The following is a 13059-nucleotide window of genomic DNA, read 5'->3' on the forward strand; positions in this document are numbered from 1 at the left end:
ATTATATCAGTACTCTATTTGACCTTTTTGCTTAATCCATTTCAGAATTTAATTCCACATACTGATATACTAAAGGTTTTAAGTGTTGTACGTGCATACAAGTGTTTTAAGTTAGATTTTCCTCTAAGGTTATATGTCTCCTCTTTTGTTGAGAATAATTGTTGTACATTCTTGGGTAGCAGGTGCTTTGTGCATAATTTTAGCTGTTTGCAAATACACCAAGCAAGTCCTTGAATTTCAATATTTTGGATTCGACAAATAAAGTGTTTGTATGATCTACGTATCCAACATTATGTATTATTCTAACTGACCTTTTTTGTAACACAGTTAGTGAATTAAGTGTACTTTTGTAATTATTTCCCCACATTTGTGCGTAATAACTCAAATATGGCATTACTAGCGAGCAGTAAAAAATATGGAGTAATTTTTTGTTCAATACATTGTCCAGCTTTGTCCATTATTGAAATATTTCTCGCTACCTTATGTTGTATATTTTTTTATATGAGATTTACAGTTAATTTTTTATCATATTTTGTTACTCTCAAAAATTGGATATATTTAATGTTTTCTATGTCTATTTGTATTTGTGTTTGACTTCCTCTTCTACTGTTCCTGAATAACAATATTTTAGTTTTGCTGCGAATCAAAGATAGTGTCTTTTTGTCAAACCATCTTTTTAATTTGTTAATTTCTTCTGTTTTTTTTTGTATTAGCTTCTGTGTCTTTTCTCCTGAACAGAACGCGATTGTGTCGTCTGCAAATATTACTAACTTTAAGTCTTTTCACTTTACAAATATCGTTTATATACAGATTAAACATTTTTGGTCCCAGTATTGATCCCTGGGGAACGTCACAAGATATATTTAGCTCTGTTGATGCATGTGCATCTAAGTTTACAAATTGCTTCCTGTTCGTTAAGTAGCTCTTTATCCAGTTCAAGACCAATCCTCTGATGCCATACTTTTCTAGCTTGTAGATTAAAATATTATGATGAATCCATAAATATTGCTGCTGCACACTGTTTATCATCTTTTGTATTGTTAATTTCTTCCGTTATCATCATTAATGCCATCGATGTTGAAATGTTAGCTGTGAATGCATATTCATTCTCTGTGAGTGTTTCATTTCTATTCATGAATTGGTCTGTTGTTGAATCATTTTTCAATGATTTTAGATAATTGTGGCAGTAAACAAACAGGTCTGTAATTAGTAAATTGGTGTTTGTCTCCAGTCTTATAAATGGGTACAACTTTTGCTTTTTTCATTTTATTTGGGAATTTGCCTGTTTGACATAATAGATTGCTGATATATATATTAGAGGTTCTGAAATTTCTTCAATAACTTGTTTTATTGTTTCCATACCTATTCCAGGACAGTCATTGGAGGTCTTGCGATTAATGCGATAATGTTTTGTGATTAATTGCATGAGTTGGTGCGTCAACTTTAACAGTCGTAATATTAATGTATAACCGCCTCATGCCTCAAAATTATTACACAATTGCCTACGCGTTTGATATTTATAAAACATTTTATTTAGAAACTTACTTTAGAATCATAAGTCAGGGTGACAAACAGATCTTTAAGGATGGAATTTTTATTTTAACAAAACATTTTTTTTTTAAATATAGGTTTATATAATGTTTGTTGCAGGATCAGATAATATTCCAGTTTGAAAGACATGCCTTTAGTACACACACATTTTCTGTCAAAATTGAAAGAACAAATACATTTACCAAGAAGGTCGAAGTACTTTGTTGACGCACATTAATTACAAGCTTTTGCAGGTTTATGTGGCGGGCCAGATCTGGCCCCTGGGCCTTGAGTTTGACACCTGTGATCTTTACGAGTCTTTCTTAGGCCCCTTCTACACTACACTAAGGTTATCCAGGGTAAATCCCACCCAACCTTATCCTTGTCCACACACACACAATGCCATCGTTTAAGACCCCCTCCCCCGCTCCGTTCGCAGCGCAACGCGACTGAGTATGCATGCGCTACAAAAATGCACGCGTCATAGTCACCTCTGACCTGGAAGTGTATCCTTACCCTGTGTTTCAATGTAAACTATTGCCACATTTCTTTTAACAGTAATCCTTGCCTCACCGTCAGCAGCATGAATCATATCTTTAATGGACGTGTGAAAGTAAACAATGTGATAAAGAAAATTTTACAACAATCATACATATCTGTTCAGGACACTGTGCTTGTAGGCTGTATTTGGCGGTCGTATTTGACGGCCGCAACCGCTTCATGGCTTCACAATAGTTATGGAGTACAAAACTAGACGTTGAGTAATCGCTCGACATACATCACGGACAATAACTAGTAATAGTCTGCTTCGTCAGTCCAAATGTACCCGTGTAAAAAATTATCCAAGGAGGGGGACCTTAAACGATGGTTTAGTGTGGCTGAAACGGGCTTAGGCTAAATAATTGTTCGTTTAAGGAGTTCGCTAATAACGCCTTGAGCTCCCTGCAGAGAGCCGCAAAAAAATATCTGTTTCTCAGCTGTGGTCGGTATGGACCGTAGTGGTACACAAGTGCAATACACTATTCCATCACTAGTGGCAGTAATGACAATTTCAAACACTGTAGCTAAGATCATAAAGATTAAAGATTAAAGATTAAAGTACCAATGATTGTCACACACACACTAGATGTGGTGAAATTTGTCCTCTGCATTTGACCCATCCCCTTGGGGAGCAGTGGGCAGCAGCGGCGAGATGTTTAAGTGCAAAAATTATGACTGAAGTGGTGAAACTGTATTTTCATTTGCACTTTAATTTTATTGACAGTTTATTTAATAATCATACATATAATTATTATTAATTTGGTATGAATATATTTATTTTAGCACTGTAATGGTAATTGTATGTAAAAAAAAAAAAATGTCATCAGTTTTTATGAGTCCCTACTTTTGAAGTATATTTAATTAGTATTTAGTAGTTTTTAAATCAGCCTGACCTAAGCTTTGATAATAACCTTTGTGATTAACACATGTTTTTATATCATTTGACAAGATATATCCTGTTAAACTACAAACCCCGTTTCCATATGAGTTGGGAAATTGTGTTAGATGTAAATATAAACGGAATACAATGATTTGCAAACCTTTTTCAACCCATATTCAGTTGAATATGCTACAAAGACAACATATTTGATGTTCAAACTGATAAACTTTTTTTTTGTTGCAAATATTCATTAACTTTAGAATTTGATGCCAGCAACACGTGACAAAGAAGTTGGGAAAGGTGGCAATAAATACTGATAAAGTTGAGGAATACTCATCAAACACTTATTTGGAACATCCCACAGGTGAACAGGCAAATTGGAACAGGTGGGTGCCATGATTGGGTATAAAAGTAGATTCCATGAAATGCTCAGTCATTCACAAAAAAGGATTGGGCGAGGGTCACCACTTTGTCAACAAATGCGTGAGCAAATTGGTGAACAGTTTAAGAAAAACCTTTGTCAACTAGATATTGCAAGGAATTTAGGGATTTCACCATCTACGGTCCGTAATATCATCAAAAGGTTCAGAGAATCTGGAGAAATCACTGCACGTAAGCAGCTAAGCCCGTGACCTTCAATCCCTCAGGCTGTACTGCATCAACAAGCGACATCAGTGTGTAAAGGATATCACCACATGGGCTCAGGAACACTTCAGAAACCCACTGTCAGTAACTACAGTTGGTCGCTACATCTGTAAGTGCAAGTTAAAACTTTTCTATGCAAGGCAAAAACCGTTTATCAACAACACCCAGAAACGCCGTCGGCTTCGCTGGGCCTGAGCTCATCTAAGATGGACTGATACAAAGTGGAAAAGTGTTCTGAAGTCTGACGAGTCCACATTTCAAATTGTTTTTGGAAACTGTGGATGTCGTGTCCTCCGGACCAAAGAGGAAAAGAACCATCCGGATTGTTATAGGCGCAAAGTTGAAAAGCCAGCATCTGTGATGGTATGGGGGTGTATTAGTGCCCAAGACATGGGTAACTTGAAAGGTACACACAGGTTTTGGAGCAACATATGTTGCCATCCAAGCAACGTTACCATGGACGCCCCTGCTTATTTTAGCAAGACAATGCCAAGCCACGTGTTACATCAACGTGGCTTCATAGTAAAAGAGTGCGGGTACTAGACTGGCCTGCCTGTAGTCCAGACCTGTCTCCCATTGAAAATGTGTGGCGCATTATGAAGCCTAAAATACCATAACGGAGACCCCCAGACTATTGAACAACTTAAGCTGTACATCAAGCAAGAATAGGAAAGAATTCCACCTGAGAAGCTTAAAAAATGTGTCTCCTCAGTTCCCAAACGTTTACAAGATAGTCAGATTACTGAACAAGCTAGTCAGATTACTTCTAGACCTCCACCCCAGATCCCACCTCACTCCTACCGCCTTCTGTTTCAATATCCATTTCTCTGTTCTCAATTGTTGATGACTGATGATAACAACCAAACCTACCCTCCCCACCCCTCCACACCCCGGATTGTAAATAATGTAAATAATTCAATGTATATACCCTGATGATTATCTTGTGTGATGACTGTATTAGGATGATAGTATATATCTGATAGTATATATCTGTATCATGAATCAACCCGAATTAAACAAGTTGAAAAAATTATTCGGGTGTTACCATTTAGTGGTCAATTGTACGGAATATGTACTTCACTGTGCAACCTACTAATAAAAGTCTCAATCAATCAAACAATCAATACTGAGTGTTGTTAAAAGGAAAGGCCATGTAACACAGTGGTGAACATGCCCTTTCCCAACTACTTTGGCACGTGTTGCAGACATGAAATTCTAAGTTAATTATTATTTGCAAAAAAAAAAAAAAAAGTTTATGAGTTTGAACATCAAATATCTTGTCTTTGTAGTGCATTCAATTGAATATGGGTTGAAAAGGATTTGCAAATCATTGTATTCCGTTTATATTTACATCTAACACAATTTCCCAACTCATATGGAAACGGGGTTTGTAGGTTAGACATACCTTTTGAATGCGATTAAAATCAACAGTAACATTACTAATTGGTGATATTTGAGTGGGTGGAAAAGTTGAGCCCCCAAGTCAAAAACGTTAAGAACCCCTGATATATACTATACATGTCTGAGTGTCTGAAGGTGACAAATTCTGGTTAAAAACTGCACTGCACCATACTGCTTAACCTATTTGGACGTAAGGATGAGAACATAAGCAGCACCTAATAAAACCGCACAATATTCCTAACAATTCCAGTCAAAAGTGTGTTGTTATGACGAATTGGATCCCATCATACTGAGCAGGTGTAGGTAATAGGTTCGGTCAGTGTATTTTACAAACACAACGACCGCTCGAACTAACTGCCTGATATACCGTCTACCACACTCTAAAATAAAAGTCTGCGTTTTTAAAGACAAAAAGTATGCGTCTGCGTGTGGACAAGAGGCCTAAACGCAGAGATAAGTATGCGTTTATTAAGTTTCTGTGTTCGTGTGGACATGGCCTAAGAGCTTAACCCGTGAAATACAGTTTGATGACAATGAAAGCGCCAGCGCAGGTGTATCCCAGCCATCCATCATTGATCATACGACTGACAGTGAAGGTGGCGTTAAATTACACATCCATGTCACTTTCAAAGACATTTTAAACAGCTGTTAAGAAGTAGCTTCTGCCCTCTTTAATCACACCTAAAGGTTTTGGGTTTCACGCATCAGTCGCGTCCGACGATGAGTGCTCCACCTGTGTACACAAAGGTTTCTTTTTTTTAAAAATGAAACTTCAGCATCTGTTAGGGGGATTGTTTTGGGACCAGTCTTGATAGCCATGTGACTCAGTGGCATGACAGGGTCCACGGATCATGTTTTGTTGAGAATTTGGGCAAGATGCAGCATGAGGGGTCGTGCCTTGATCTCGCTGTCAGTTGACACAGAGTTGGAATGATCAGCACGTGATTTCGTGGTTGGGCGAGGAACCAAAAGAGCTGAGAGGATGAGTCGCGCTCATTCGCACAAAGGAAGAAGAGCGGTGCATCACATCAGAGCTTGTACCTCCCCCCACAGGGTAAGTCTCTTATCTCTCTTAGCACAACAATACAACGACAATGGCACATTATTTAAAAAAAAAATCATGCATTGAGGTTTATTTTCTTGTAACAGCAACTTTTTTCTCATTGTAGGCAACATGGAGCATCTCATTCATTCAACAACCATGACTGAAACAACTGATGACTTTGTCACTGTGAGTATTATTCTTTTAAGAATATAAGTTCACATTTGTTGGAGGAAATCATGCAAAAACAGAAAAACAGCTACTATACTCTCAATACAACAAAGATAATAGAAAAAGATCTATCTTAATAGATTCACAAATGTACTTAAATGGGACTTCACACAGCTGATTGTGGTCCTATTTAATGTCATTGCAACTGTTTACTGTGAAAGGTCATTAAAACTTAATATGATTTTTTATGTGCCAAAATTATGTGAAATCATCAATTCGGTTAATATAAAATCAAATAGATATTTCAGGAAAAAATATTAAACAATGTATACACTTGTCCATTAATTTATTATTGTAATATTGTAAAATATGATATAAATAAAACTATTAAATGTAATTATTTAATTCCTTGATTTGTATTTCAAAACTGATGTAATATACACAGTAGTATTTTTTTATTTAATTTTATGGTATTTCAGCAAAAGCTAAAATAATCTGTAACACTCTACCAAAAAAGAGGCGGTGGGTGGAATCATTGATCTGATTGGTTGAACTGCAATGTAAAAAACTCGAAACATATTACTTTTTACAGTTCTATGAATAGACATATACAGCAAAATACCCAATTTGTACCCCACAAGGTTATAGTTACTGGTCTCTGAGGTAACTGAAAGGTGACACTCCCTAATTGTACCCGAAAATTAGAACAAGGTACAATGTGTTTGGTTTACTCAGGCTGTGGTAATAGTAAACAACAAACAGTTTCTTTCTACTATACTCTCTATCTCTGGCCCCATCTAAACGTACGGGCCCCTAACCAGAGACCACGACCATCCCCACCCACCCTGTGGATCGTTTAGCGCCCGCCCGCCCACACCTTGGATAGCAGCAGGAAGTTGTGCATGCAGCCGTGTGGTTTCTCCAGATAAACACAACACCTGCCTGACAAGACGCAGTCCCTCAAGTCGCTATGGTTTACGTGTGTGTGTGTGCGTGTGTGAGTGTTTGATGTCGCGTTAACCGTAGCTCTGCAAGGAGCCTGTGTCTTTTGAAACTGTAGCAGCAGGTGGCTTGCAAGGACGGAAAAAACAATAAGAACATGCCAGGCAGGAAATGAAAATATGTGAGAAATAGACATACAGGTCCTATATACAGAAAGGTAACAGAGAGTTGGAGACAACCACAACGTATCCCACCGGGCGTCCTCCAGTTTTGATGATAACCCCGTTTCCATATGAGTTGGGAAATTGTGTTAGATGTAAATATAAACGGAATACAATGATTTGCAAATAATTTTCAACCCATATTCAGTTGAATATGCTAGAAAGACAACATATTTGATGTTCAAACTGATAAACATTTTTTTTTTGCAAATAATCATTAACTTTAGAATTTGATGCCAGCAACACGTGACAAAGAAGTTAGGAAAGGTGGCCATAAATCATACTTGCCAACACTCCCGTTTTTAACGGGAGACTCCCGGTATTCAGCGCCTCTCCCAATAACCTCCCGGCAGAAATGTTCTCCCGACAAACTCCCGGTATTCAGCCGGAGCTGGAGGCCACGCCCCCTCCAGTTCAATGTGGACCTGAGTGGGGACAGCCTGTTCTCACGTCCGCTTTCCCACAATATAAGCAGCTTGCCTGCCCAATGACGTCATAACATCTACGGCTTTTAGAGAGTAGAGTGCACAACTGCGCACACAACAAGGAGACGAAGCAGAAGAACGAGGAAGTTACAGACATGGCGACGCCGTCGACGAGCAAGATGAAGAAATACGCTTGCAAGTTCCAAAACGAATGGAAACAAGAATTTCAGTTCACCCAGGACAGTTCGAAGGGGAAGGGGTATGTATGTTGCCTGTACATTTTGTAGAACAGACTTCTCCATTGAACACGGTGGCCGAAATGATATACTCATTCATGAACGGAGAAGTTAAACAGGACAATGCTGCCATCTACTGGATAGCCTCCGGAACACTAAAATTCAAGTATTTATTTTATTTATATGTATAATAAATATATATATATATATATATATATATATATATATATATATATATATATATATATATATATATATATATATATATATATATATATATATATATATATATTTTACACACACACACACACACACACACACACACACACACACACACACACACACACACACACACACACACACACACACACACACACACACACCTCCCGATATCGGAGGTCTCAAGGTTGGCAAGTATGCCATAAATACTGATAAAGTTGAGGAATGCTCATCAAAACACTTATTTGGAACATCCCACAGGTGAACAGTCAAATTGGGAACAGGTGGGTGCCATGATTGGGTATAAAAGTAGATCCCATGAAATGCTCAGTCATTCACAAACAAGGATGGGGCGAGGGTCACCACTTTGTCAACAAATGCATGAGCAAATTGTTGAACAGTTTAAAAAAAACCTTTCTCAACCAGCTATTGCAAGGAATTTAGGGATTTCACCAGCTACGGTCCGTAATATCATCAAAGGGTTCAGAGAATCTGGAGAAATAACTGCACGTAAGCAGCTAAGCCCGTGACCTTTGATCCCTCAGGCTGTACTGCATCAACAAGCGACATCAGTGTGTAAAGGATATCACCACATGGGCTCAGGAACACTTCAGAAACCCACTGTCAGTAACTACAGTTGGTCGCTACATCTGTAAGTGCAAGTTAAAACTCTCCTATGCAAGGCGAAAACCGTTTATCAACAACACCCAGAAACGCCGTCGGCTTCGCTGGGCCTGAGCTCATCTAAGATGGCCTGATACAAAGTGGAAAAGTGTTCTGTGGTCTGACGAGTCCACATTTCAAATTGTTTTTGGAAACTGTGAACGTCGTGTCCTCCGGACCAAAGAGGAAAAGAACCATCCGGATTGTTATAGGCGCAAAGTTGAAAAGCCAGCATCTGTGATGGTATGGGGGTGTATTAATGCCCAAGACTTGGGTAACTTACACATCTGTGAAGGCGCCATTAATGCTAAAAGGTACATACAGGTTTTGGAGCAACATATGTTGCCATCCAAGCAACGTTACCATGGACGCCCCTGCTTATTTCAGCAAGACAATGCCAAGCCACGTGTTACATTAACGTGACTTCATAGTAAAAGAGTGCGGGTACTAGACTGGCCTGTCTGTAGTCCAGACCTGTCTCCCATTGAAAATGTGTGGCGCATTATGAAGCCTAAAATACCACAACGGAGACCCCGGGACTGTTGAACAACTTAAGCTGTACATCAAGCAAGAATGGGAAAAAATTCCACCTGAGAAGCTTAAAAAATGTGTCTCCTCAGTTCCCAAAGAGTGTTGTTAAAAGGAAAGGCCATGTAACACAGTGGTGAACATGCCCTTTCCCAACTACTTTGGCACGTGTTGCAGCCATGAAATTAAAAGTTAATTATTATTTGCAAAAAAAAATAAAGTTTGAGTTTGAACATCAAATATCTTGTCTTTGTAGTGCATTCAATTGAATATGGGCTGAAAAGGATTTGCATATCATTGACCTGGGGATAGGTTGATTGGCAACACTAAATTGGCCCTAGTGTGTGAATGTGAGTGTGAATGTTGTCTGTCTATCTGTGTTGGCCCTGCGATGAGGTGGCGACTTGTCCAGGGTGTACCCCGCCTTCCGCCGGATTGTAGCTGAGATAGGCTCCAGCGCCCCCCGCGACCCCGAAGGGAATAAGCGGTAGAAAATGGATGGATGGATGGATGTATTCCGTTTATATTTACATCTAACACAATTTCCCAACTCATATGGAAACGGTGTTTGTACCTTTCTGTGTCCAAAGGAGGTGCTAACTGTTCGCACAACCCTATAGCGCATTGTTTCCCAACCACTGGGAACCTCGGGTCTGGCGAGTGACAACTCATTGCCCGTCTAAATGCCTCTTTTGTTTGTTTTGCAGGATTATTACCCGGACTACTATGACACAGACCCTACTGAGACCACCGGCATGTGTGACAGAAGTTGGGTCCGACAGTTTCGCGGGTGGTATGAACCCCCCCTTTTCTGGACCATCTTTGTGCTGGGTGCCCTGGGAAACCTCATGGTGGTCTGGATCTACACCACGGTGCGCAACCGCCTCAAAACCATGACCGACGTCTATCTGCTCAACCTCGCCGTGGCTGACCTCCTCTTCCTGTGCACGCTGCCCTTCTGGGCGATGGATGCCACCAAAGGATGGGACTTTGGCGTCAGTCTCTGCAAAGTGGTGTCCGCCGTCTACAGGATCAACTTCTTCAGCAGCATGTTCCTGCTCATGTGCATCAGCGTGGACCGCTACATCGCCATCGTGCAGGTCACAAAGGCTCAGAACTGGAAGAAAAAGCGTCTCTTCTACAGTAAACTGGCCTGCGTGGTCGTGTGGTCGGTCTCCATTCTCTTTGCCTTGCCTGAGTTTCTCTTCGCCCAGGTGAAGACGGACCTAAGCGGGTCGTCCTTCTGTGTTCTGCTTTACTGGAACAACATAAACAACCGCACAAAGATCTTAGTGCTGTCCCTGCAGATCTGCATGGGCTTCTTCGTCCCTCTCCTTGTCATGATCTTCTGCTACTCCGTCATCATTCGCACGCTCCTGCAGGCCAGGAACTTTGAAAAGCACAAAGCCCTGCGCGTCATCTTCATCGTGGTCTTTGTGTTCGTCGTCTCCCAACTGCCGCACAACAGCCTGCTGATGATGGAGGCCTCGCAGGCCGCCAACACCACCATCACGGAGTGCAGCGTCGTGAAGCGCTTCGACGTGGCCGGTCAGATCGCAAAGAGCCTGGCATACACCCACGCCTGCTTGAACCCTTTCTTGTACGTCTTTGTCGGTGTGCGCTTCAGGCAGGACCTCATGAGTATGGTCAAGATGTGCGCTGGTGGACTAAGGAAACGGGGACTCTGCAAAGTCCAAGCGGTTCCTAAACGCCCGTCGGTCATGACTGACACTGAAACCACACCTGCGCTTTCTTTATAGGTCCCTGTTGTCAAAAGGTTGGTATCGTTCATGTAGAGCAGGGGTGTCAAAGTCATTTTAGATCGGGGCCACATGGAGAAAAATCTACTCCCAAGTGGGTCGGACTGGTAAAATCACGGCACGATAACTTAAAAAACCTACTCAGTGGCCTAGTGGTTAGAGTGTCCGCCCTGAGATCGGTAGGTTGTGAGTTCAAACCCCGGCCGAGTCATACCAAAGACTATAAAAATGGGACCCATTACCTCCCTGCGTGGCACTCAGCATCAAGGGTTGGAATTGGGGGTTAAATCACCAAAAATGATTCCCGGGCACGGCACCGCTGCTGCCCACTGCTGCCCACTGCTCCCCTCACCTCCCAGGGGGTGATCAAGGGGATGGGTCAAATGCAGAGGACAAATTTCACCACACCTAGTGTGTGTGTGACAATCATTGGTACTTTAACTTAACTTAACTTTAACTTAAATAAAGACAACTTCAGATTTTTTTCTTTGTTTAAAAATAGAACAAGCACATTCTGAAAATGTACAAATCATAATGTCGTTGTTTTTTTTTTATTCTTACATGTTGCGGTTAATAGTATTCTATCTTTATTTGTCGTTATTTATACTTTCTGAATTAATTATATGATAATGTTCATCAGTCAACACATTGGTGTTAATTTTCAATCTATCAAGATAAAAAAATAATATCAAAATCAAATTACAGCATGTTATTTATGTAGTTTGGTCATTTTCCTCGGCTGATGCACCAACATCGTGTTTTATTTTTGATTTTTTTTTTTTTACATATCTAGCATCTACAAAGATACAAATAATTGCTATTGCAACATCTAGTGGACACATTAGAACAGCAGTTTCTTTCATTCAAAAATTCTGGCTCATTTTTATACTTAGCAAACTCATCCCTCGGGCCGTACGTTTGACACCCCTGATGTAGAGAGAACGATACACACCTCCCATTTGTGCTATACAGGTAAAACAAAAAAAAATGGAATATCGTGCAATGGTTAGTTTATTCTAGCAATTAAATATACAAGATGAAACTAATATATGACATAGGCTCATAACATGCAACTCAGGATACTTTAAGCCTTCTTTTGATATCATTTTGATGATTATGGCTTGTATCTTATGAAAATCTTAGAATGTGGGGTTTTCAAAAACTAAGCTATGACCATCAAAATTATAAGAAATAAAGCCTTGACATATTTTACTTTACATGTAAAAAGTGTATATCACATATAAGTTTCAAATGTGAAGTCGAATTGCTGACATGAATGGACTTTTGCACAATATTCTATTCTATTTTTTGAGTTTCACCTTTTATAAAATGTTTTCTTTCCGGATATGTGTAACCATATCCAAAAACAAATGTCCACTGCAGAGGATGTTGGTTCTCAAGATCTGATACCAGTACTTTGCCGTTAAAATGCATGCACTTTCAGGGGAACCGCAAATGACAACCTAAAGTTGCAAAGCTTGTATATAATGTAAATGAGTGTAAATACTGTATCATGCCTTTTTGACGTCATTTTCCAACCACAGTAAAAGACAGAATTTGATATTTTTAGACACCAACAGCATTAAAAGAAATATCTTTACTAACGTTCTGCTGTCTCTCATCAAAGCAGAGTCTCGCATAAGGTGCGTAATTACCAGGTAAGAGTGTTGGTGTCCTTTGGCTGGTGGTGGGACTCTGGTGCATACCTGTCAACCCTCCCAAAAATCAGTGTCACATGGGCCTGGTGGGTTTGTTTGCCAGTGACGTGTGCGTGGTGCAAGAAAAGCGTGCAAGTGTGTACCATGATGAAGAAAAGTTTGCAGCACGAGACCTTGAAAGAACCTCATGTGCTCCTG

The 13059-nt window shown here is 39.9% G+C and overlaps 1 protein-coding gene across 1 annotated transcript; it reads left to right on the forward strand.

The window, feature by feature from the left end:
* The first annotated feature begins 5940 nt into the window (after positions 1-5940).
* Positions 5941-11203, forward strand: LOC133630460 (C-C chemokine receptor type 9-like). Its single transcript, XM_062022056.1, has 3 exons — positions 5941-6050; positions 6166-6227; positions 10151-11203. The coding sequence occupies exons 2-3, from the start codon at positions 6171-6173 to the stop codon at positions 11201-11203; spliced, it is 1110 nt and encodes a 369-aa protein (XP_061878040.1). The 5' UTR covers positions 5941-6050; positions 6166-6170.
* Positions 11204-13059: the final 1856 nt, after the last annotated feature.

This window comes from Entelurus aequoreus, linkage group LG15 (assembly GCF_033978785.1).
Source record: "Entelurus aequoreus isolate RoL-2023_Sb linkage group LG15, RoL_Eaeq_v1.1, whole genome shotgun sequence".
NCBI lineage: Eukaryota > Metazoa > Chordata > Actinopteri > Syngnathiformes > Syngnathidae > Entelurus > Entelurus aequoreus.